Here is a 24,330-nt window from a genome sequence, read left to right as displayed (position 1 = left end):
CCAACTGTCCAGGGGCCTGAGAGCTGCTCAGAAGAGAGGCCATGACTGCTTCCGAATTTGGGGGGTCATCGTCCTCCTGCAGTGTTGGATGCTGTACTCCTCAATAAATGCTACATGAATGAGTGAATGAATGAATGACCATAAGCATTCTGCACCTCAGTCTTGAGGGAGCACGTGCACAGAGTCTGGTACTATGCACACATATTCTCTATCTTCTTTTTTCTCATTTTCAGTCCTTTCCTCCTCCCACTCCACACACCCAGTGAGTCTACTTAGAAAAGCATTAGTGAGGCTCACCCACTCACTCTTCATCCAAACATCCAAACAATCAAGACAGAAGTCTCCCAGATTGGACTGGAGGTTAGGGAATGGCATTTTGTAACCAGTTGGCTCTGGTTTTGGATTTGGTGGGAACCAGAAGGAGGGTCCAGGGCCAGCTTTATAAAAGCCAAGAACAAAAGCTGGCTGTCTTCATAGCTGCTGTGGGTCTTGTGGGTCCTTGGATCAAGTTTGCTTCTCTTTCTTTTAGGTGAGGCCTTATAACAGACTAGCTGCAAACAAGAGGGTCAGGGTCTCTGGTAATAGAAGTGAGCCAGAGGGAGGGGAGCCAGAGAGTGGAGATTGGCTGACCCTGGTATTCTGAGGAAGGCCCATGCAGGAGGAAGGGTGAGCTAGGATGAGCCTGGAAGTACCCACAGGGCCCTGGGACTAGCCCCGGCGTGTGAACCCAGGCAGGGCAGTGCTTGTCAGTTTAGGCCTGCCATGTCCTGGACTCTGGGCTAGGCACTGAAGGGTGAAAGGGTCCTGGGGGAAGAGGGGGCGGGTGCTGTGGGTCCCGGAGGGGGTTTGCCATGAGCCAGGCCCCAGACTCACCTGCGCACCGCTTCTCCTTGCAGATGCCCTGGTTCAAGGGCTGGAAGGCGGAGTGGAAGGAGGGAACCACCACCAGGGTGACTCGGCTGGAAGCTCTGGACGCCATCCTCCCGCCCACTGGCCCAGCCAACAAGCCCTTGAGGCTCCCTGTGCAGGATGTGTACAAGATTGGAGGTGACAGGGGTGGTTGGGGGTGGAGGGGGGACCGTTCACCCCGGAATTAGGAAGTTAGGAATGACATCTTGTTCAAGTCCTGACTTGAATCCACAGCTTCTGAGCTAGGCAGCATTTCCAGCTTATGCAATAGGTAGATTTAATCCATTCAGTGCTTTAACCTTTTCTGCAGCTGGCTCTTTGTCCTTGATGTGGAGCCCAGGCACCTCCTGAGAAGTCAGTTCCCAAGGGGAGGTAGAGAGGTCTGTGGGACAACTCTGGACCATCTTCCCTTTGACAGGCATTGACACAGTGCCTGTTGGCCATGTGGAGACGGGTTTCCTGAAGCCCAGGATTGTGGTCACTTTTGCCCCCACAAACCTCACTACAGAGGTCAAGTCTGTGGAGATTCATCAGGAGGCCCTGCGCAGTGACATCGTGGGCTTCAATGTGAAGAATGCGCCCGTAAAGGACATTCGCCATGGATGTGTCATTGGAGACAGCAAGAATGACCCCTGCCCCCCAGCTGTCTAGCACAGGTAAGTGCACAGGAAGCCAGGAACCTTAAGAGCACTGCCTTGGTGGGAATACTTCTTAGGAATTAGCCCTGACTTCTAAGGCCCCAAGTTCATGAAGATGTAATTCTAGATCACATGGGCCATGTTTTATACAATTCTGTCCTGCTCTCCTACCAGGTGATTATCCTGGTAGGATAATCATCCTGGGCAGATCCACGCTGGCTATACTCCAGTGCTGGACTGCCATACAGCTCACATCCCCTGCAAATTTGCTGAACTGAGGGAAAAGATTGACCAGCACTCAGGCAAGAAGCTAGAGCACAACTCCAACGCCCTGAAGTCTGGCGATGCAGCCATTGTGCAGATGGTCCCCAACAAAGTCATGTGTCTAGAGACCTTCTCGGAGTACCTACCTCTAGGTGAGCCAAGGATTGCTACTGACTCGCGGGAAGAAAGCCCTATCTCCTGGGTGAGGCACAGGCTAAGGAGCATTTTCTTCTGTACCACTTCCCAGAAACTTTATTCTTCCCTTGTCTAGGCCACTTTGCCATGCAGGCAAACGGTAACAATGAGACAAACAATGGCCATAAGAGTTATTAAGGTGGTGGAGAAGAAGTCGTCTATGGCTGGCAAGGTCACCAAGTCAGCAGTAAAGGCAGACAAGAAGTGAAGAATGCAGTTTCTTCAATCTTCCACTATAAAAATAAAATTCTATGTACTTACAAGATTAATAAAATGAATGTAGCTGCCTCGGTTACTTATTTTTTCCAAAGAGGTAAACAGGGAACCTCTAGGTACGCTAATGAACCATAATTTAAAGCCCTTTGGCTTCCAAGGGTTTACGCCCCAGGTTGTGAATGATTCAGGGTCCTCTAGCTCATTTTCAGTCAGAGCTCTATCCCATTTCCCTCAAAGTTGGTCTCTTCCAGACTGTCCTCCCTGTTAGATGCTGAATTGTTCTGGGATGTGAAAAATATACTCACAATGGCATAGGACAGGATTCTAGTAGGGCCAGTGGGTTAGTCCAACACAACTATATGTGTAGTTCCGGGTGCTAGGTGCGTTATCATCAAGACTCTAAGAGAGAACAGTCAATATCAAGATCTCTCAGCCAAGAGTGAAGTGGGAATTCAGCAGCTTACTTGCAAGCCTGGGCTCAAGCTGTTGCCCAACATGGTAGTCTAGGGCAGATTAATAATACTCCTGGAGAACGAGGAATGAACAAACAACTATTGCCTTTGCTCCTCAACTTTTATGTGAAACAGGATAACAGCTTATGGACCTTCAGCTAAATTCTATGCTCATTCTACATACACTAGGAGGCAGGTCCCCCAAGGTTTGCTGGTGGTGTGTTTTGTCCATTTATCAAGTACTTGGCACTTGCCATGTGCCAGATGCTCTTCTCACCCTATGGACTTAACCTTCTCAAGAGGTAGAGGCAAATATCAAGTGATGAATATTAAGTGAGCCAAGAGAATGGTAGAGGTAGGAAGAAGACCATGAAAAATATAATGCAGTAGAGGCTATCCCACAATCCAGGCAAGGGGGTAACTTGGAACAGGGGTGTAATCATGGAGTTGAGTGGTCAGAAGTTGTGAATATTTTGAAGTTCCAAGAATCTTAACTGATGCATTTCTAAAGATCATATATGAGGTATATCAAGAAGTCAAAGCTGATACCTGGGTTTTAGGCCTGGGTTTTACTCCCCTTAAGTAATCAGGGGAGTCCTTGAAACAGGGAACCTGAATCCTTTGCCCATAAGCATCTACTGGGAGTTGCTAGGACAAGTGTATGGACCCTGTCTGCTGAAGGGAAATAATCAACTGCATGACTGAAATCAATTCTCTATTAGAAAAACTATTAGTCATAGAATGTGTCTGGGCCTGGGAGGACTATGGAGTCTTTTTAAAAATTTTAATTCCAGTATAGTTAACATACAGTGTTCTACTTCAGGTGTACAATATTATGATTCAACACTTACGTACATTACTCAGTGGTCACCACGATAAATGTGCCATCAATCTCCTTCACCTATCCCCCTGCCCCACCTTCCCTCTGGGAGCCATTGGTTTGTTCTCTATAGAGTCTGTTTCTTGGTTTGTCTTTCTTCTTGGTTTGTTTTGTTTCTTAAATTCTATATATGGAGTGAAATCATATGGTGTTTACCTTTTCTACTAGACTTACTTCACTTAGCATTAAACTCTAGATACAACCATGTTATTGCTAATGGCAAGATTTCATTCTTTTTTATGGCTGAAAACTCCCACTGTGTATATGTGTGTATGTATATATATCACATCTTCTTTATTTCTTCACCAATTGATGGACATTTGGGCTGCTTTCATAGTTTGGCTGTTGTAAATAATGCTGCAAGAAACAGGAGTGCGTGTATCTTTTTGAATTAGTGTTTTCATATTCTTTGGGTAGAAAACTAGTACTGGAATTACTGGATCATATGGTAATTCTATTAATTTTTTGAGAAATGTCCGTACTGTTTTCCACAGTGATTGCACCGGTTTGCATTCCCATCAATAGTGCATGAAGGTTCCTGCTTCTCCCATCCTCACAAACACTTGATGTTTCTTGTGTTTTTGATTTTAGCCATTCTGATAGGTGTGAGGTGATATCTCATTGTGGTTTTGATTTGCATTTTCCTGAGGATGAGTGATGTTGAGCATCTTTTCATGTGTCTGTTGACCATCTGGTTGTCTTTGAAGAAATATCTGTTCAGGCGTTTTTCCCATTTTTTATTTTTATTTTTTTATTTATTTTTATTTTTGTTTTTTTGTTTTTGCCCATTTTTTAATTGCATTATTTGTTTTTTGGTGTTGAGTTGTATAAGCTCTTTGTATATTTTGGATACTAACCCTTTATCAGACAAGTCATTTGCAGATATCTTCTCCCATTCCATAGGTTGTCTTTTAGTTTTGTTGATTGTTTCCTTTGCTGTGCAGAAGCTTCTTTTTTTCTTTTGCTACAGTCCCAATAGTTTATTTTTGCTTTTGTTTCCCTTGTCGCAGGAGACATACCTAAAAAAAAATTTTGCTATGGTCAAAGTCAGAGAAGTTACTACTTATGTCCTTTCTATGGTTTTAGGTGTCACATTTAGGTTTTTAACCCATTTTGAGTTCATTTTCATGTGTGGTATAAGAAAGTGATTCAGTTTCATTCTTTTGCATGTTGCTGTCCAGTTTTCCAAACACTATTTGTTGAGGAGACTTTTTCCTATTGCATATTCTTGTTTCCGTTGTGGAAGATTAATGAGCATATAAGCATGGGTTTATTTCTGAGTTTTCTATTCTGTTCTGTTGACCTATGTGTCTATTTTTGTGTCAGAACCATACTGTTTTTTGTAGTGTATCTTGAAATCGGGATTGTGATACCTCCTGTGTTGTTCTTTTCCAAGGTTGCTTTGGCTATTCAGAGTCTTTTGTTCCATATAAATTTTAGGATTCTTTGTTCCAGTTCTGTGAAAAATGTTGTTGGTATTTTGATAGGGGTTGCATTAAATCTGTAGACTGCTCTGGGTAGTATGGACATTTCAACTGTATTCATTCTTCTAATCCATGAGCATGGAATACCTTTCCATTTGTATCATTTTCAATTTCTTTAATGTTTTATAGTTTTCAGAGTACAGGTCTTTCACCTCCTTGGTTAAGCTTATTCCAAGGTATTTTATTATTTTTGTTGTAATTATAAATGGAATTCTTGTTGATTTCTCTTTCTGCTGCTTCATTATTAGTGTATAGAAATGCAGTGGGTTTCTATGTACTGCTTTTATATCCTGTGACCTTACTGAATTTATTGATCAGTCCTAGTAGTTTTTTAGTGGAGTCTTGAGGGTTTTCTATATACAGTATCATGTCATCTGCAAACAGTAAACTTTGTACCTCTTCCTGAGGAGTCCTTTCTGAAGCCACATTGGGAATATCACTTCCTGACCTTTCCTGATACTTCGATGTCAAAAATTTAGACTAGGAGTGCAATGGCTTCTTCTCACTGATAAGTAACATTACCGGTCCATGCCTGTCAAGCTGACTTCCTCTCAAGTGCAACCCCAGACCTAGCACAAACCTAGAAATAATAGCAGGATGGCATATCAGAGCTGTCACCACATCAGGCATCAAGAAACTCACCTGTCTGCAAGGCTGAGAAAGCTGTCAAGTTCCAGCTATTGTCAGCACAAATCAGCCTGACTTGGGATCTGGACCAAGCTTTGGAGCATCTCAAGCCTGTCAGTATCATCAAAGGCCACCCTGCCTGACTTGGGGAGGCAGGCATGTTCAGAAGCTGTGGTGGAGATAGAATGCAGATCGCCTGCCTATCATCCCCCACCTGCTCCTGCAACCTTGCAAAATGGTCACTCCTTTTTGTCCTCAGAATTCTATAAATCACAACCATAGCTTTGCTTAAAGTGACCAGGGAACTGGAGTTGTAACTTGCAGTATCTGGGTCCCTAGTAGGTACTCAATAAATATTTGTTGAATAGTGAATGGACGAATGTCTACCCTTCAAAGGGTAAATGCTTCTCGGCTCACCTGTTCAACCAGGAACATGCCTAGGTAATAGTTCATGCATTATATACATCAACTCGACTCATTTCACTGAAAAATCTGTACTAGGGGCACTCGAATGGCTCAGTGGTTGAGAGTCTGCCTTCAGCTCAGGGCATCATCCTGGGGTTCGGGGATCAAGTCCGGCATAGGGCTTCCCACAGGGAGCCTGCTTCTCCCCCTGCCTATGTCTCTTCCTCTCTCTGTGTGTCTCTCATGAATAAATAAAATCTTAAAAAAGTCTTTACTAAAATCCCTTAGGACAAACAACAAACTCTCTAGTGCTCACTGGAGATAAATAAGGTTGAGGCTTGCTGGAGGTTCCTGGTAATAGCCGTCCCACTCCCTACCCACACCACCTCCACCCCTGTGGGGGCTTCAGAGTTCTCTTTCAGACATGAAGTAACCACCTCTAGAATGTAGAATAAAACTATCCTACAGACCATAAATCCATCGGAACACATTGTGAAGCCCTTGGGCCCACTTTTCTGGGAGGTCTTGCTGCATGATGCAGTGTCACCACTCACTTCCGTAGAAATCCTGACTTGCATTGCTGGCAGCAACCTTTCTTTTTTCTTTCTTTCTCCCTTTCTTTCTTTCTCTCTTTCTTTTAAAGATTTTATTTAGGCTCACAGCCCACCCATTCCATAAGTGGTCTGTGAGTACATGAAGGTTGACACAGGGAGCTTACTGGGCCCAGTCACTCAGCACCGTGGGCTGTAGCTGGTAGCCCTGGATCCTGCAGAGTCACTGTGGATATCCTGCTTACCTCACCTACTAAGGCTGGGAGGATAGGGAGTCACTTATTTATTCGTTCATCTTGTCTTTTACCAGATATTCACTGACAACAAACATGGTTGAACTGGATGGAACAGTTAGTCCTGCCTGCCCAGATCTCGTAGTCAAGCAGGAGAAATCTATGATATGGCTAACCTCAGGAGGCTATGGAAAAACATAAGGAAGTAACAACAGAGCTTGGAGAATCCAAAACACTCCTTGGAAATACTAGCCTCCAAAAAAAAACAAAACAAAAAACAAAAAACATGTACAAAGGCCCAGAAAGGACAGGAGCCAGAAAGGCAGTATGGCAGGCATGCAGATTGGGAATGCCAAGATGGGCAGGCCTTGATGTGATGAGGGCAGTGAAGAGCCATAGAGTGCCCATCTGGATGCCTTTCTTCTAAGTGAGAAAAGCAGGCCTTGAGCTAACTCAGAAACTTAAATTGGGCCCTAATGCAAAACAAAAAACAAAAAACAAACAAACAAAAAACCCCACAGTGATTAGACATGACCTGATACTGCCATTCGCTGCTAGGTGGTCAAGGTACTCTGCTACTTTCATTAGTGCTCAGAGGACCTAGTAGTGAGGGCATCGTGTCATTGACATGGAAATAAATGATCAAGACTCTACCAGCCTGAGATGGTCTCTTCTGTGGGTAGAAGCTAAACTGAAATTCTAAAATGGCTGTATTGTCATTTGTCTGAACGCAATCCATTTTTTCTGGTTCTATTAAACCAAGGCCTAGATTCCAGAAACAGAAATCCATGCTGTCATTGCCCATTCATTTAAACAATTGCTATTTTTGCCTTGTAGGAAGATGCACCAGATCATTTTTACAGAGCTGTTTGCATTTGATGATGACAACACAATGCAACTGAGAGAAGTCACCCTGCGGGAAAATCTGTTTTCCTTCTGAAAAGAGAGATCTTGCCATATCAGACAAAACAAGCATGTCCAGCATTCAGAGACAGCAGTAGACTAAGACCCTCCAAGATAAATCTGCCTTCCTCCTGTTTACCTATAGGCCAATTGGGGGTTGGAAATATTTTCAGAGGAAAAACTTCATACCTTACTCACATTCCGATTTCTCATAATTAGCCAAGTCCTAATTATTCCCTGTATTGTCTCTGCCACATTAGCTTTGTGAGACAATGGTGTGTAAGACAATGGTGCATAACTCAAACACAGAGCCAATCTAAATGAGAAACTGGCAGAGGGCTCCCGGGACGATTGCATTATTCATGAAAAGACATCAGAACAATTGGAGGATAGCATTAGATTTTAAATCACAGCAGCAATTACAAGACAATTATCCAAAATGGTGTAATTGCCACAGCTATAGGGTGTGTGGCGGAACCTGCACAGCGTTTGTGCCACTTTCTTTTAATACCATGATGAAAACTGGTGTGTTCACTGTAAGGAAATTGTACAGAAGAAAACATTTGTGTTCTTCCCTCTATGCCACATAAAGCTAGCAACCAGGGCCCATTTCGGGGGGGTGGGGGGAGGGGGGGAAGGAGCCTGAGGCAACATTCTAGTTTTTTAGGATCCCCTGCCTAGCATACTCCAAAATATGCTGCCCTCAGGTACTTGACCTTAACCTTGTGTGAATTTCAATCCAAGCGAGGAAGCTGAATCCCACCTTTTCTAGATGATGGTCCTCAGCCAAAGATACCCCATACAAGGCAATGGGAGGTCACTTGTTCTGCAGGCAGCAAACTGTGGTCTACGTCCTATTCCAATACTTAGTGACAGCATAATTTAGTATTTACTATTATAAAAGGAGTTACTATGTACTGAGTGCATAAGACATGCAATATGCTTTTCATATCTTATTTCACTTAAACTCAGTGGGTCTTGGTTTTCTTTGTACTGTTAAGCATCTTCTTTTTATCAGACTCGGTTGGGTTGTATCAAGGACAAAGCAGCCCTGTCTTCTTGGAGCTTACTTCACGGATACAGTGTATTGTCTACAGGGGCAGCTGAACCAAATGCAATTGGTTTCATAACATTGTTTTCCTCTTCCCTAATCTCTCTTCTTTCTTTTCCCTTCCTTTTTTCTCTCCTTTCCTTCTCTGCTGGTCTTTGCTTTAGAATTCTGAGTCTTTTCAAATCAACTCAATGAACATTTCCTAAGCATCTATTAATTTGGCAATATCCAGCAATACCTAAAATGGGCCTATCTTTTGATATAAATTTTTCACGATTATATCTTAATTGCACAATATCCAGGCAAAAGATTACTAAGATATGTTCAACAATATGCACTGCAGTGTTGTTTGTGACAGTCCCAAACTGCAAAATATCCATCAATAAGGGGACTACTAAGTAAATTAGGGTGCTTCCATACAGCAAAATATTATGCAGCTGCTAAAAGAATGTACTGCTTACAGGAAGATGTCTAGGGTCTCCCAGGAAACGGAAAAGGCGAGTTTTAGAAGAGTGTATTGGCTGGGTCCCATATTTATATAATAAATTCCACACATTTACATTTCATTATAGAAAAAAAGCCTGAAATGATACACATGAAATTATTATATTTGGGATTATTATTATATATTATTATATATCTGGGAAGTATGTAGGGGATAAGAAAGATTTTAGCTTTGTCTTCTGATTTGAAACATATAGATTGCTTTTATCATTCAGATAAAAATATATTTGGCCAAACATTATTTTAGTCAAATAGTATTTTCTTTTTTTTAAAAGATTTTATTTTTAAGTAATCTCTACACCAGTGTTGGGCTCAAACTCACAACCCCAAAATCAAGAGTTGCATGCTCTACCAACCAAATATTATATTTTTAAAAGATTTTATTTATTCATGATAGACACAGAGAGAGAGAGAGAGAGAGAGGCAGAGACACAGGCAGAGAGAGAAGCAGGTTCCATGCAGGGAGCACGATGCAGGACTCAATCCCAGGACTCTAGGATCATGCTCTGGGCCAAAGGCAGGTGCCAAACCTCTAAGCCACTCAGGGATCCCCCAAATATTATTTTCTGAAGGTGTTTTTGGATGAGATTAACATTTAAATGGATAAGATTAACATTGAACTCAAAGTGGACTTTGAGTAAAATTGTCCTCCCTAATATGGGTGGGTTTCATCTAACAAGTTGAAGGCCTTAACAAAGACAGATCTCCCCAGAGCAAGAAGGAATTGTGTCAGCACACTACATTTGGACTTGAACAGAAACTCATCCCTGAGACTCCAGACCCCTGGCCTATCCTACCCCTACCTCATAAGGCTTTGGATCCACTAAACCTCCTGTGAGCTAGTTCCTTAAAATAAATCTCTCTCTCTCTCTCTCTCTCTCTCTCTCTCTATATATATATATATATATATATATATATATATATATATATCCTGTTGGCTCTGTTTTCTGGATAACCCTAATAGAAGGAGCAAGTGGGTTAGTGGTCTACTGACACTCTCAGCAAAGGGATGGTTCTTCCAGGCAGCTCCTAAAGCCACACAGGTGATTGGTAGGCACAACAAGGGATGACTCGGGGTGTTTTGGAGCTCCATAACTTCCTTCAGCCACCCTAAATAAACCTAAAAACTAAGAGGGTGCTGTGCTTTCTCAGCAAAAGCAGCTTCAAGAGAGTCCTCATAGGACAGAGACTGCCCTCTGAAGAGCAAGGTATGAAGTTCTGGAAAGCACCCAATCCTTGAGACCAGCAGGGAACTGGCCCTGGCTTCCAGGTCTTCCAAGCCTCTCATTCTCTAACACAAGATTTCCCTCCTAGTTAACAGGCCTACCACCCAGACATGTCTGGGGTGAAGCGGTCTTCCTTGATGCCAACCTCAGTAGATAAAGGATTCTCATTGTCTCCCCCATCAGCTCTCCAGGCTTGGAAACAACTCCATCTTCCTTGAACTCACCTACTTCTCTCAAATATTAAAAAAGCATTCAAACTTCAATATGATGACTTGTAAAAGCCTCCAAAATATCTAAATACACAGAGTGAAAGAATAGGGTTGGGATATAAAAATGATGTCAATACTGTGACTACAGCTGTGAAAAATTCTGCAAGTGAGCAACTGTATCATGTAAAGTAATAATGGAAAATAAAATAAATGGAATATAAAAGCAGAAATCACTAGGGTGCTAGAAGTATGGTGATTCTCCTCTTATTTAAAGCTTATTTGGGGGGCAGCCCGGGTGGCTCAGCGGTTTAGCACTGCCTTCAGCCCAGGACGTGATCCTGGAGACCCGGGATCGAGTCCAACGTCAGGCTCTCTGCAGGGAGCCTGCTTCTCACTCTGCCTGTGTCTCTGCCTCTCTCTCTCTCTCTCTCTCTGAGTGTGTGTGTGTCTCATGAATAAATAAATAAAATCTTTAAAAAAAATAAAGGTTATTTGGTATTGCTTTTGTTGCTTGTCAATCAAAAAAAGTCAGTCAAAATGGAAACATGGGCAAGTCCTTTTTTTCTGAGGAGAACAGGGTTGTTTCTCTCTACTGGGCTTCTTATGTCTAGGCCTCCTTGAACTAACACTAGAAGCATGTGGCAACACTGACACTATTTGCACCCCTAGAGGCATCTCATGTAACCACTACCCCAGCTCTGTAGGGTGGGTATTACAGATTAACACCAGTTTTCAAAATCCAAGTGTCAGCAAAGTTAGTTTTTCTTGGAATTAATTTCTCTTTCTTTCTTCTTTCTTTCTTTCTTTCTTTCTTTCTTTCTTTCTTTCTTTCTTTCTTCTTTCTTTCTTTCTTTCTTTCTTTTTCTTTCTTTATTTCTTCTTTCTTTTCTTTCTTTCTTTCTTTCTTCTTTCTTTCTTTCTTCTTTCTTTCTTTCTTTCTTTCTTTCTTTCTTTCTTTCTTCTTTCTTTTTCTTTCTCTCTTAAAATAGTTTATTTATTTATTCATGAGAGACACAGAGAGAGAGGCAGAGGCATAGGCAGAGGGAGAAGCAGACTCCTTGTGGGGAGCCTGATGCAGGATTCGAGCCCAGGACCCTGGGATCATGACCTGAGTCAAAGGCAGATGCTCAACCACTGAGCCACCCAGGCGTCCCTCTCCTCGGGTTTCCAAGGGAAGATCTATTCCAACCCTCTCTCCTAGTTTCTGGTGGTTATGACAGGCCCTGTCTTTCCTTGGCCTGAGGGACTTCGCGTCAGTCTGTCTCCCTTGTGTGCGTGTTGTCTGTGTCTCTTTTCCTCTTTTTATAAAGACACAAGTTATATTGGATTAGGAACCAACCTAATCCAGTGTTACTTCATTTTAACTTGCTTATATCTGCAATGACCCTATTTCCAAATAAGGTCACTTTCACAGGCTCCCAAGGCTGGAACTTTTGTTTTTGTTTTTGTTTTTAAGATTTATTTGATCTATTAGAGACAGAGAGAGGTGGGGGTGGGGTGAGCAGGCAGGGAAGGACAGAGGAAGAGAGAGAGAGAGAGAGAGAGAGAGAGAGATCCCTGGGTGGCGCAGCGGTTTGGTGCCTGCCTTTGTCCCGGGACGCGATCCTGGAGACCCGGGATCGAGTCCCACGTTGGGCTCCTGGTGCGTGGAGCCTGCTCTCCCTCTGCCTGTGTCTCTGCCTCTCTCTCTCGCTCTCTGTGTGTGTGACTATCATAAATAAAATAAAAATAAAAATAAATTAAAAAAAGAGAGAGAGAGAGAGAGAGAGAATCTCAAGTAGACTCCCTGCTGAGTGCAGAGCCTGATGCAGGGCTTGATCCCTGGACCCAGGATTATGATCTGAGCCAAAATCAAGAGTCAGATGTTTAACTGGCTGAGCGACCCAGGCAATCCAAGGCTAGGACTTTAACATATCTTTTTAGGAAACATGATTCGACCCACAACAGAGGGAGTCAAATCCAGTCTCTCTGAAACAAAAACTATGCTTTGGGTGAAGCCCTTGGAAATCTTGATAGCACAATTAAAGTAGGGATTTTTATAGGTACAAAATGAGGCAATAGATATTTGGGAAATCACTGCAATAGCCTGAAAATGCACACTGTATAATTGATGCATTAATAAAAAGCATCACAAGTACACTTGGAAATATTTAAATAAGCAATGCCTGAAATAATGTGAAAAATGGGTAATTCAAGTGCTGTAGATTGCAGCATATCTCCTGTGAATGCTGGGTTCATCAAAAAATGAATTCGGCTTTTCACTTTTAACTCTATGAGTACTAATTGGAGACTAAAAAGTATTGACAGCCTCTTCCTGTCAAAGAAAGTGAGTGTAATTTGTTGGTAGTTTGACATCATCTCCATTATATATAGGAATAATTTATTCATCCCCTGTGCCCCAGAACATAACATCAAATAATGTCACAGATTCACACACACACACACACAGTCACGCACACACACACAGTACAAAGGGAGCCACATGGACAGCTTAGTGTTCAGATGCAAGATTCAACTGTAATTTGTAAATTTTTCTCTCAAGTATCTTCCAGCTCTGACAATCATTTCCATGATTTAGATTCAATCACAGGATCCTGATTTTGGCTGAAAAATTAAAATTGCAAGAAATAGTTTAATTTGCTGACTATACGAACACTGATCTTCACTTTGCCCAAATTTAAAATCTATGCCACATGATGGGAAAATTAAATTTTCTCATTGTTAAAAATGATCAGAATAATTCAGCAGCATGCCTCCAGGTTACGGTTTCTCTAATTACCTTGTGTCCTGAATTCTTAATTAATTATATTCTGGGATGCGAAAAAGTCCCTTTGTGCTCAGAGCCCAAGCCTTTTCCTGTGCTAGGTGAATTATTTACACGGTAAATCTTATCATGGCCTTTCAGTTTTGTTCTTGAAGTTGTTGCCCTTTTGGTCATTTTAATCTCATTCTTCTCAGAGTCAATTTCCTACCATTTAGAACAAGTATGCCCACCGTTAGCCTTCCCACACACCTAGATCTCATCATCTGTCACTGAATTCCTTTGTGACCCAGTTAAATGCCATTTCTTTCTGGATCACAGAAATGATTCAGCCTTAAAATCTCTGCCTCAAGAGGTAGGACCTGGCATTGATCAGGGACTCGGCTTCATTAGGAGATGCCAGGACGAGAGGGATGATGAACCTCAGTAGCCATAGGTGGCTGCATCAAAGCCCCTCCCTCCTATCTGTGCAAAACACGTTTATTTTAACAAGGTGCTCAATAATGTGCCAGAGAGCATTGTCAGAAAGCGTGACTCCAGAGAACACCTGAGCTTGAACTCAAAGGATTTTTCTATTTTTATTAATAGTTTTAATCATTACTATCTGAACTGTTTCTCTAGTAGCCAGACGAGATGGGATCCCTGAAAATTCCCTTTCTGTACAGTGGAATCCAAATGAAAAGTATGAAAAATAATAATATGTGGCTGCCATTTGACTGCTTATTATTTGTCAGACAGTGTACTGAGCAGTTTGCATGCACCGCATCACTGTTTTCTTGCAACCTACCTATCTTACAGACTATGCAACCGAAGTACAGAGCGATTAAGCAACTCAGTTAAGTTCACACGGCTAGTATGTATCTGAGTCCAAGTCAAAAATCCAGCCGTGCTTCCAGACATTAATGTGAATTGCCTGGAGAACTTGTTAACATGAGGATTCTGACTCAGTGGTCTGGGATTCTGTATACCTACACGCTCTCTGGTGAGATCGCTGCTGCTGGTCTGTGGACCACAATTTGAGGAGCAAGGAGGTAGACCCTAACTACACATTATGTTTCCTTTCAATGGCTCTTCTTTGTTTTCAGCTGAAGAAAGTCCATATTAGAAATTCATGTTTTAAGGATTACTTTGAGTTTTTCTACAGCACAGAGATAAACAATTTCAAGGCTAAAATATGTGGAAGAATGATCATTCAGACATGACCCGTTGTTAGAAGACCCTCAGCATTTAATCTGTATAGAATCTGCTTATGGTTTTCTTGGTAACACCTAACTTTCCTGAACAATCTTGTTTAAATGTAGGACCTCAGAGCTGGACATTTAGTGTCTCATAGAGAATGAGTTTTTGGTGGTTCTACCAGCCAAAGGAAGGAAGGGAGGAAGGAAGGAAAGTACAGACAATTAAAGGAACATGAAAAAAATGTTCTAGAATTTTCTGTTTTTAAACTCTTGTTCTTGCTCAGCTTGTTAGGCTGTCTTGGGATTTGTGCCAGTTTGTTCCAAGGTATTATTTATTGTTAGATATTTAGGCTGTTCCAAATCTTATTAAAAACAGTATGAAATAGGCATAATTGGCTAAAAATTAATTAGATTTTAACAAGTAAAGGAATGGACATAAGGGGTGCCTGGTTGGCTTAGTCAGCCGAGCATGTGACTCTTCATCTCAGGATCATGAGTTTAAGCCTGACACTGCATGAAAAATGGAAATTACTAATTGCTATGAGTCTGAAGAAACGGAGGAGGGGTCATTGGGAGAAATTCCAGAGGGATTCTGCAGGGACTGGCAGGTCTGATGCTATCCTCTGAAAGCCCTTCTTACCAGGTTGGCCCTTCCTCCTGTCTGGGATTGGAACTTTGGGAGGGGTTCCCACCACATCGGCATCATTTATGCTGAACCCCTGCATTTCTTCTGGGAGTCTGGAATTTTGGTACATCCCAGGCAGAGGCTTTAGGTGACACTAGTCTCCAATAAAGCCTTGGACGTTGAGTACCTAATGAGCTCCCCTGGTTGTTTCACGGCCATGAGTACAACCATATGCTGAGTCCAGAGTCCTAGGGAGTCATCAAAACTGGGAATTGGTGTTGGGGACCCCTGACCCGGGCCCATAAAAAGAACTGACTTTTCACAGAGACCTCTTTCCAAGCTAGGAACTGACCCTTTTACTTTAAAGAACCAGTAAACAATAAAGATAGACAGCAAAAGGCTTTTATTTTCTTGTTTCCCCAACAGACCACTGCTATTTCTTAAGTGACATCTCTGGATTACTCTGTCATTTTTGAGGCATGGATAGAGATGTAAAGAAATTTTCTCTCTGTTAAGGGCGGCCACATGAAAGGCACAGACGTGAATGTTTTCCTGGTGCTCAACTCATGACCCTATTACTGTGTTGTGGGGTTGAAAGGCAGGAGACTTGGAACATTTTCAACACCTCTTTCCTCTCTGGAAATCCTTCTCACCGCAGTTACCAAATTCAGCAAAATGAGGGAGGATTATGAGGTCAAGGGGATTTAGCGGGAGACATCATTGATGACATTTTCAATCAAGAATATTCAGTGGAGGGCTGGTATTGTACAGGGAACCAAAAACAATGAAGACATGACTCTGCTTTCAAGTAGCTCATGGTCTGGTCGGGGAGCCAGAGGGATGCTGGAGTTGGCTCATACTGGCTTGCAAGGGTAACTGTTGGTTAGACTTTGTGAGCCCCTTTACGTTATCTTAGTAGGTTGAAATCAGCCACGATAGGAGTATTTATACCTTGAAAGTGGCCAAATGCACTAAATTGGTGCTCTCCTTCTTTTATCCGGTTGCTTAGCATTTACTTGCAGGATGACCTAGTGACCAGAGGATCTCCGTACACCTAGCTCTGCCAGCATAGTAAGGAGAAACTGAATGCCTAGCCAGGGCCTCCTCTGCAGAGTGGCTCCAGAATCCTGATGAGGGCTAGGCAGGCAGTTTTGCTGCAGGCACAGGCAAGGGTCCACTCCAGGGGTAGCCCAGAGGACTGGGGAGCTGAGGGGGCTTTTTGCTGCTGGGGCTCACCCAGGGTTGTTCTGCCAGCAGGCCTGGGCCTCCTTCACCAAGCAAGGCAGAGGGTGCCCCTCTCCTTTCGGAGTCCTTCCTGGTGTCAGGCTAACTTCTTGTAATGCCACTGTCTCTTCAAAATATCAATTTGTTCTCCACCCCAAGTTTTGTGTATATTTTGACTTTCACTCTGTATGGAGAATTTTCTAGAGCTTTTTGGAGGGAAACTCCAAAAAGCTGTGTTCCAAACTTTAGGATTTTTTATTTGTTTGAGTGTTGTTTTGTTTTTGTTTGGGGAGACCAGTACTGGAGAAGCTGCCTAGAAGGCATGGGGAGGTGTGGAGGAGACATTTCCCCAGAGGTAGGGCGTGAAGGCCCTTATTTTTCCAAGCCTCCAGGACTGTGTTCATTCTCATCAGGCAAATCCCTACAGAGTATGTGCCCAGTAAGAAGCTATGTAGGATTCCAACACATGTGCACCAGAACCAATGGAAGTCTTTCTGGAGGTAAGAAATCTCTGAAGAAACCACCATCCCCCGCAAAAATATGACTGCTTAAGTACCACAGGAGCAATCAACTGAAGGCGAATAAAAGAAAAACACTTAAAAAGGATCAACACAATTGCTAGTTTCATTTCTTTTCTTTTTACTTGAAAACTTATTTTAACCATCAAATTTTGGCAATTACAAACCTGTACACTGTTGGTTTTTTTGTTTTGTTTTGTTTTTTTTGGCTGTCTTTTGTTGGTTTTTCTTTCATTTTTTTTCCTTTTCCTTTTTTCTTTTTCTTTCTTTCTTTCTTTCTTTCTTTTTTTTTTTTTTTTTTTTTTTAGAAAAGAACACAAGACTGAATACAGCCAACAGCAATATATGCAGAAACAATCCATTTCTGTAAGGGACAAGATTCACTTCAAGTGTTAGCTTTCCCCTTTGCATAAGGTTTGGTGTGTGGTATGTGTGCAAGTTTAGGGGAGTTCGTGTGTGTGTGTGTGTGTGTGTGTGTGTGTAAAGAAATGACATACTTCATCCGAATTTGAAATGGCATAAAAATCAGGTACTTGGTAACTGGGAAAAATACACTTGTTTTAAAAAATGTTGATACAAACATTTTCTTGGAAACAGAGAAAGTTAAATGAAAACAGTAGAACCAAAGAAAGGTTACAGTACATTTTGAAATGATTAAAAAACATCATTTTCAAATCAAAAATCCTGTGTGTGTGTGTGTGTGTGTGTGTAGTTACCTCGAAAGTTTGCAGACCAACAGCATGAGTGACTTAGAATTATATTCGACTCCCTCCCTCCCAAATTAAAGCATCCTGATAGGCATCAAATACAGTATCTACAAAAGCCTGGAAAATTGAAACCATTATATACAATTTTATAAACATTTTAAACACCAAAACATACATCTTTTACAAACCAGCCTGTTTGTAACAGGTAAATTTACAAGACAATCTCTCTGATACAGTGCTTAAAAAGAACTGCTTCCATTTCCTGAACACATCTGTCACCTCCCGAAATGCAGTAGTACGGGCTTGGAAAGTTGTTAAGTAGTAGCAATTCAGGTATTTGTTTGCCGGAAGGGTGCTACGGTCCATACCAATGGATCCAAACACACTTCAAATGACTGTACGATTCTCTAGTGCATCTTCAACACTGGAAGAGACTAATTATGGCCTTTGTGTAATATCACATACTTGTAATTATTGCTTTTCATTATTACATGAGGAGAGAAAATCTGACTCTTTTCCTACCTCTTAGCCAGCTGGCTATGTATTAACTGATGCCAAACCCACAAATGGTGACTTTAAACTCTAGAATTATGCAACCAGAAGCTTAAAGCCTTTGTGGATTTCCACCAGAATAATGTGCAGTTGAATGTCACAAGACAAAAACCAAGCATAAACACGTAACTGCCTTCTCACAGACCACACAAAATGAGAACTCTGAAGCAGCACCTCTTCACATCTCCATTTCTTACGGTTTGAAACTAAAAACATAAAACATAAAAGCAATGTGTGTTGCACTGGGAGGGCACAAGTGTGAAGAAACCAGACAATTATCTGGGCAGCCCATGCAAAATGAACAATAGATCTTCCTGGATTTGCTCCCAGGGATGTGTTTTCTGGGTCTCACACGATTCTTTGTGGTAATCTCTTTTCTCAATTACCCTGACTTTGATTACATAGACACAGCATTGGTGGGGGCAGTGGGCAGGGTGTAGGGGTGAGTGGGGTGGGAAGTAAGTAGGAGTTGGCCAGTGGTGTATATATTTTACTCACTTCTTTTTCCAGGCTGTGCTAGTGATTCCCGGGGGCAGTTCCAGATAAGTTCTAGGAATGCATCATAAATGCCCTTTCCAGGCCTTCCAACTGATTGTCTGATAGGGTAAACCTCAAATGCATAGACTTGACCTGCTCTTCCTACTAAGTCTTCTACAACGGCATCTCACAAATGGGCAGGACATGAGTAAATGGCAAGCTGGCATGGAATGGAACTCAGCAGCAAAACGCTTGCAGAAGGAAGCAAATGAACACGTACTTTATTCATCTTTTACAACCCCATAGCTTCTGCTTACTACAGGACAAACACCAATGGTCCAGTCCAGCTACTCTCAACCTTACAAGACTGTGTGCAACATAGGTAAAGTGCCTGTAACAGGCTATGGAAAATGGCTCCCAGGAGGTAGCATGCACGATAGAAAAAAGGGCAAGACACTTATTGGCTTACATATTTTCCATGTGGTTCATCATGGCGGAGCGGGGAGGAACAAACACCAGAACTGGCAGTGGTGGGTTGGGGGGGTGCGCCGAAGGCTCGAGGAAAAAAAAAAAAAAAAGAAAAAGAAAAACAAAACTGCATCCAGTAGGTAACATTATAATCAAAGTTTTGCTATAATTGATGCCTGGCCTGAGTTCCCTTCTGTAATTATCATTCCATCCTTATTTTAGAAAACATTCATTTGGTAAAAGCAGCATTTTGATAAATGTCCAAAGAAATGTGTGAATTCTGTAACTGCATCTTTCCTGGGGGTGGGGTGGGGTAGGAGGAGCTGCAAGGAAACATGAGATCCTAAGGATTCCAGAGAAATAATCTCGAATTCTCTCTTCTAGCATATTTCAAGGCAGGAATGTGGGAGGTCAGAAGGTTCCAGCAGAAGCAGGCAGATACCATGTCCCAGGAAGTTAGGTGGTGAACAATGTTATAGAGAAAGAATACCGGTTAAATGATGGGTTCTAGTTTAGCTACTTCACTTTCTGCATGAGCTTGGGCAAGTCTCATCCCCTCTCTGGCCATGTTTCCTCTTTTATAAAAAACAGAGATTAGACAAGCAGACAGCTCTTTGGGTCAGCGGTCACCCCACCCAGTTCTATGCTGGCCTGACCACAAGCCGTCCTGTAACCTACAGGGAAAACTAGCTATCCCCCCAAAGTGAAAAGATACCATGTGTTCAAAGGTAATGAAAACATAACACATGCTTGTCCGGTATACATTTAGCTGCAGAGCTACTCTGCAGAAAATCAGGGAGAAGATCTGCTGAAGAAAGAGGTATTTTATCTAGGTCAGAGCAAAAAGAGTGGGCACAATTTTCTTGGGTGACTTCACAACAGCATTAGGATCTATTTATTCCTTCATTACCGTGTCACTCAGGCATTCTCCCTTGAGGAGATGCTGTGTAAGCAGTAGTGACTCATCGGCATTAATCTCGTTCTAATATTTCCTGGGGGCAAATGAATTGTTGGTTTTACTTTGATGGTTTTTATGTCATTGCATTATTAAAAGTGTAGCAGTGATTCTATTCTAGGCCATTAGTTCATCATTTTCTCCGTGACGCTTGCAAATGTGCTTCTTACCTAAGAAAAATACCAAAGACTTTATTCTCAAAAGCAGCCTCAGTGAAATTTCATTTATTTCAAGACCACAGTGCGGGTAATGCTTCCATGAGTAGGTTCAACCAAGAGACAGGGAGAGGAGAAAAGCTGAAAAATCTGTGAAGTGTATCCTCAACTCAGGAAGCTTGGGAATGAAAAGGAATTTTTTTTTTTTTTTTTTTTTTACAATGAACTTCAGAACACTGACTCCTACAAAGAAGTGCCTGAACACAACTGAAGCAACTAAAAATATGTCTGAGTGGATGATACACAGATGCAGGACAGTACAATCAACACACCAATGCCATATGTCACCAGAAACCGTGGACACAGAGATTTGCTCATGAAGCAGATAGTGCAAATATGCATTTATTTACCATGGCCACTGTGCACGCAGCCATAATCTGATTGAAGCAGAAGAGGAAAGTCACTCAACTTAGTAACTTTAAGCTTTGAGTATTGGGGTTATCGTATCTCTGGCGGAATGATTCTCCTGTCAATTTTGGAAATTCAGGGCCAGAGCCCACATGTCAGAAGACAGGAGAACCCCGAGGTGTAATTAAACGTTACACATCTTTCAAAGATGAGTTTAGTCCTGGAAAAACTATAACAAAATATTATTATTTTTTTAAAAAGCACAGTTTTGTTTTAAGTCAATATAAATGGCAGTACCTAAATAAAGTTAACTGAACCGGAGTAAAATATGGCATTTGGTGTTTCTCTAACATTGTAGAGATCAGAGAAATTGGAAGGTCTGCCTTGCTGGCAGTATTTTCAACACAGTCCACATCCTAAAACCTTCAGGTTAGCTTTCCTCAAGAGCAGCCTTATTGAGTGCAAGCACATTTATTTGTACATAGGCCCAAACACACAGACTATTATAATCTATACACGAGAACTACTCTACTTTCTTCTTTCTCAAACATAATTGCATTTATAGTGATGATGCTACCAATTTAAAATAACACTTAGACTTTATCTGCATTATCAAGAATTGTGATTATCCAGCTGAAAACTTTGAAAGTCCATTTCCCTTTTTCCCACTGAATTTGAATTCTGTTTAAACCTCTAAATGAACAATGTGCCCAAGTATGATTTTTTTACTCCTTTTCCTTCCTGATTCTCAGAACAAAGGCCAATTTCTACAGTCATATTAAAATTGTAGCTATAGCCAGGAATATTTACCGGAAAACACACAGAAAAAAAAAAAAAAAAAACAACAGATAATCACATTCTTTCTAATGTCTGAACAATGCTAACCTTCCCCCAACCCACAAAAGCAAGCCCAAATATTCTCACATTCCTCTCCACTGATATCCTTCTCAAAGATCATAAAGCCCAGCTATATTATATTGGAGGCTTAACACAAACAAAAATAACTAAGCGTACGAACCATGTTACCCAAACCTAATTTTATAGCTGAAAACTGGACAGCTCATTAAAGAAAAATAGAATTGATTTTAAAGGCTTCAGCCCATTTTTTTGTTGATTTAAAAAAATTTCTCTTTTCTTTTGCCTAAGAGACTAACTTTTCCAACCATCATAACTACTATTTTCATCCCCCTCCCCCCATTGGCTCAAAATGACATGCAACAGTGCCTCTTTGCTCGTTGCCAGTTATGAATACTGCTGGCTCTGCCGCTGTAACCCTTCCGGGTCCCAATACTGCACAAAGCCACACGAGACGGGCTGTGTAACCAAGCAGGTGGAGTGTATTCCTTCGTCGACACTCAGTGCCCGGTCCTGGTCGTAAACGCAGGTACCTACTGCAAGGCTCTCTCTGTCACTTCTAAGAAACAATCGGAGCCTTTCCTTGTCACCCGGCTGGAGTGGAGCTTGCCCATGCGCGACGGCAGGACTTGTGAAGAAGTTCCTGGCGGCACGTCTGGTGTCCTTCGGGCCACCGACGGCGGAGACAGTCGCCAGCGCGGCCAGCCTCCGTCCCGCGGTTCAGCCAGACAGTGCCAAGCACCCCGGCAGGTGCGCCGTCTACACCTGGGTCTGGTGCTGAGTCTCGATGAAGGGAATGTGCAGGCTGGCGAGACTGAGCTCTCCCACGCTCTCGTAGTCACTCATGGCTGCTTCGGAATCGTCAAAGCCGCAGCTGGCCGACACATCCGAGGACGAGGTGCCTCTGGAATTGTGCAAGGACAGAGACACGCCGTCGGCGGGGCCCGCCGTCTCCGCGCCCTGGTTCAGGCTCACGGCAAAAGTACTAAACTCACAGGCGGCGGGCGGGCCCACCAAATCCGTGTCGTTGGGGAACGGGTGGGGGGGCAGGTACTGGCTGGGGTGGAACTGGGGCCGCCTCCTGCAGTCGGGGCTCAGCGTGCCAGCCAGCGACACGGGCTGGGAGGGTGGCAGGGCCTCGTACTGGTCCGGGAAGTCCTCCGGCAGCGGAGGCGGCAGCTGGTCCTGGGGCAGGAACTCCTCCTCGTGGGGCGGCGGGTACTCGCTGTCGATGTCATAGCCGCCCAGGTAGTAGTCGCTCTCCAGCTCCCGCGTGCTGCCCTGCGGCGCAGAGCCTCCCTCCTGGTTCTCGTAGTTGGGCACTTCCTCTATGTCCGACAGGCGGGCCCCGGGCATCCAGTCCGAGGTGTCCCAGTGGTAGGCTGTGGGAGAAGCGCCCCGATGTTAATTTCCTCCAGACTGGGGCTGGGGTGCGCTCGGAAAAGGGGTGGACAGGGACACAGCACCTGACATGCAATTAACATCCAAGAGGCCCTAAGGTGCCAGGGGCATGTGCATGCTCCTTACAGGGCTCTAGCAGGGACCAGCCATGCTCTGGCCCCTGGAGAATGAGGCGATGGCCACTCTGAGAGATAGATGGTGCCTGGCTGCTGCAGAGCCTCACACTCGGCCTTGCCGGGAGGGATGGCCAGCCCAGCCGGGGCATGCTGAGGAAACACAGTCCCAGCACCCCCTCCCCACTATTTCCTCTTCCTTTCTGTGTGCTGGATGCAGAGCCAGGCTGGCAGCATGCTCCCAGAGAAGGGGCGGGGGTGTGGGCCATACTGTGGTCCACAGAAGGCAGGGCGATGCATTGCAAATGGATGAAGGACACGCACAGTGGGAAGGCTGGGGGAGGGATGCTGGTGGGACTTTCTCTTCCAATGCCAAGCATACAAGACACCTGGAACATGCAAAATTCAGATCAAAGAAACCCAGAAGGATGGAGAGAGAGGGACAGGGTAAGGGTGAGCTCAACAATTCAAAACATGTAAGTAAAATGTGATGCTGGGGTTGTGGCAGTCACCTCGGTTGTAGTTCTGTCCTTGGTCCATGATAGACACTGTTACAAATACAAAGTGAGACGTAAAGCTGATCATCTAAGCCAGGTGAAGAGGGTAACACAGAACATTTTAGATGACCTGAGAAGACATGCTCCTATTTCTTCTTGTTATTTGGAAAATAAAAAACAGATAAATCCCATCTATACCTGGCCCTAATTGTATTAAGTCACCACTAAGAGTTACCTGATGGAAATCAGATTATAGCTTTGAATGATTTCTTACACATTTCCAGCTTATAACAGGTGCTCAGTAGGTACATGTCGACATAAGAGTGAGTTTAGTAGTAATCTGGATTCCAACTGATTGGGTACTCTTCTCTTAGAGGGACTTTTATAAAAACGAGTACCCCATCGATTTAAAAACTTATGAGCTAATTTTTTTTTTTTCTCCAAAGTTTTAAAATGCATCCCAACCCCTAGAGAAACAGCCGGCATCCTCTAGGTGTCCAGCTGATTAAAAGCAACCCCAGATCAAAGTAACAAGGAAGCCATAGTTTCAAAAGGATAACCCCCTACACCAAAGAAATGTTATGGAAGAAAAAAGTAAATACCTTCATTCTCTATAGTGTCAACTACATTGTTGACAAGCTGAATGACAGTCACAATGGACGCTTGTGGCCAGGAAAAGAAGACAGGGG

The 24,330-nt window shown here is 43.0% G+C and overlaps 2 protein-coding genes across 3 annotated transcripts in view; one reads left to right on the top strand and one right to left on the bottom strand.

Moving 5' to 3' along the window:
- Positions 1-851: 851 nt before the first annotated feature.
- Positions 852-2,214, top strand: LOC140615342 (elongation factor 1-alpha 2-like). Its single transcript, XM_072795237.1, has 4 exons — positions 852-1,047; positions 1,328-1,554; positions 1,738-1,967; positions 2,100-2,214. Exons 1-4 carry the CDS (start codon positions 852-854, stop codon positions 2,212-2,214), a joined length of 768 nt encoding a protein of 255 aa, XP_072651338.1.
- Positions 2,215-17,154: 14,940 nt separating this feature from the next.
- The window catches only part of FAT3 (FAT atypical cadherin 3), a 652,630-nt gene continuing 645,454 nt past the window's right edge, over positions 17,155-24,330 (bottom strand). Inside the window, exons 26-28 of one of the 2 annotated variants that reach the window (XM_072794993.1) lie at positions 24,244-24,303; positions 23,657-23,692; positions 17,155-23,012 (exon numbers count right to left, since the gene is read on the bottom strand). In XM_072794993.1, the coding sequence (XP_072651094.1) occupies positions 22,390-23,012; positions 23,657-23,692; positions 24,244-24,303 (719 nt within the window). In that variant the 3' untranslated portion in view covers positions 17,155-22,389. The remainder of the gene's footprint in view (positions 23,013-23,656; positions 23,693-24,243; positions 24,304-24,330) is intronic. The other variant, XM_072794994.1, reaches the window with a different exon arrangement.

This window comes from Canis lupus, chromosome 23 (assembly GCF_048164855.1).
Source record: "Canis lupus baileyi chromosome 23, mCanLup2.hap1, whole genome shotgun sequence".
Classification (NCBI taxonomy): Eukaryota; Metazoa; Chordata; class Mammalia; order Carnivora; family Canidae; genus Canis; species Canis lupus.
Note: the sequence above shows the minus strand (reverse complement) of the source record. Positions and strands in the feature narration are given on the sequence as shown.

Coding starts and splice junctions, on each gene's coding strand:
- LOC140615342 (XM_072795237.1), top strand. CDS start 852: ATGAGCCAGGCCCCAGACTCACCTGCGCACCGCTTCTCCTTGCAGATG. Junction 1,048..1,327: donor GGATGTGTACAAGATTGGAG/GTGACAGGGGTG, acceptor TCCCTTTGACAG/GCATTGACACAGTGCCTGTT. Junction 1,555..1,737: donor ATGACCCCTGCCCCCCAGCT/GTCTAGCACAGG, acceptor TTATCCTGGTAG/GATAATCATCCTGGGCAGAT.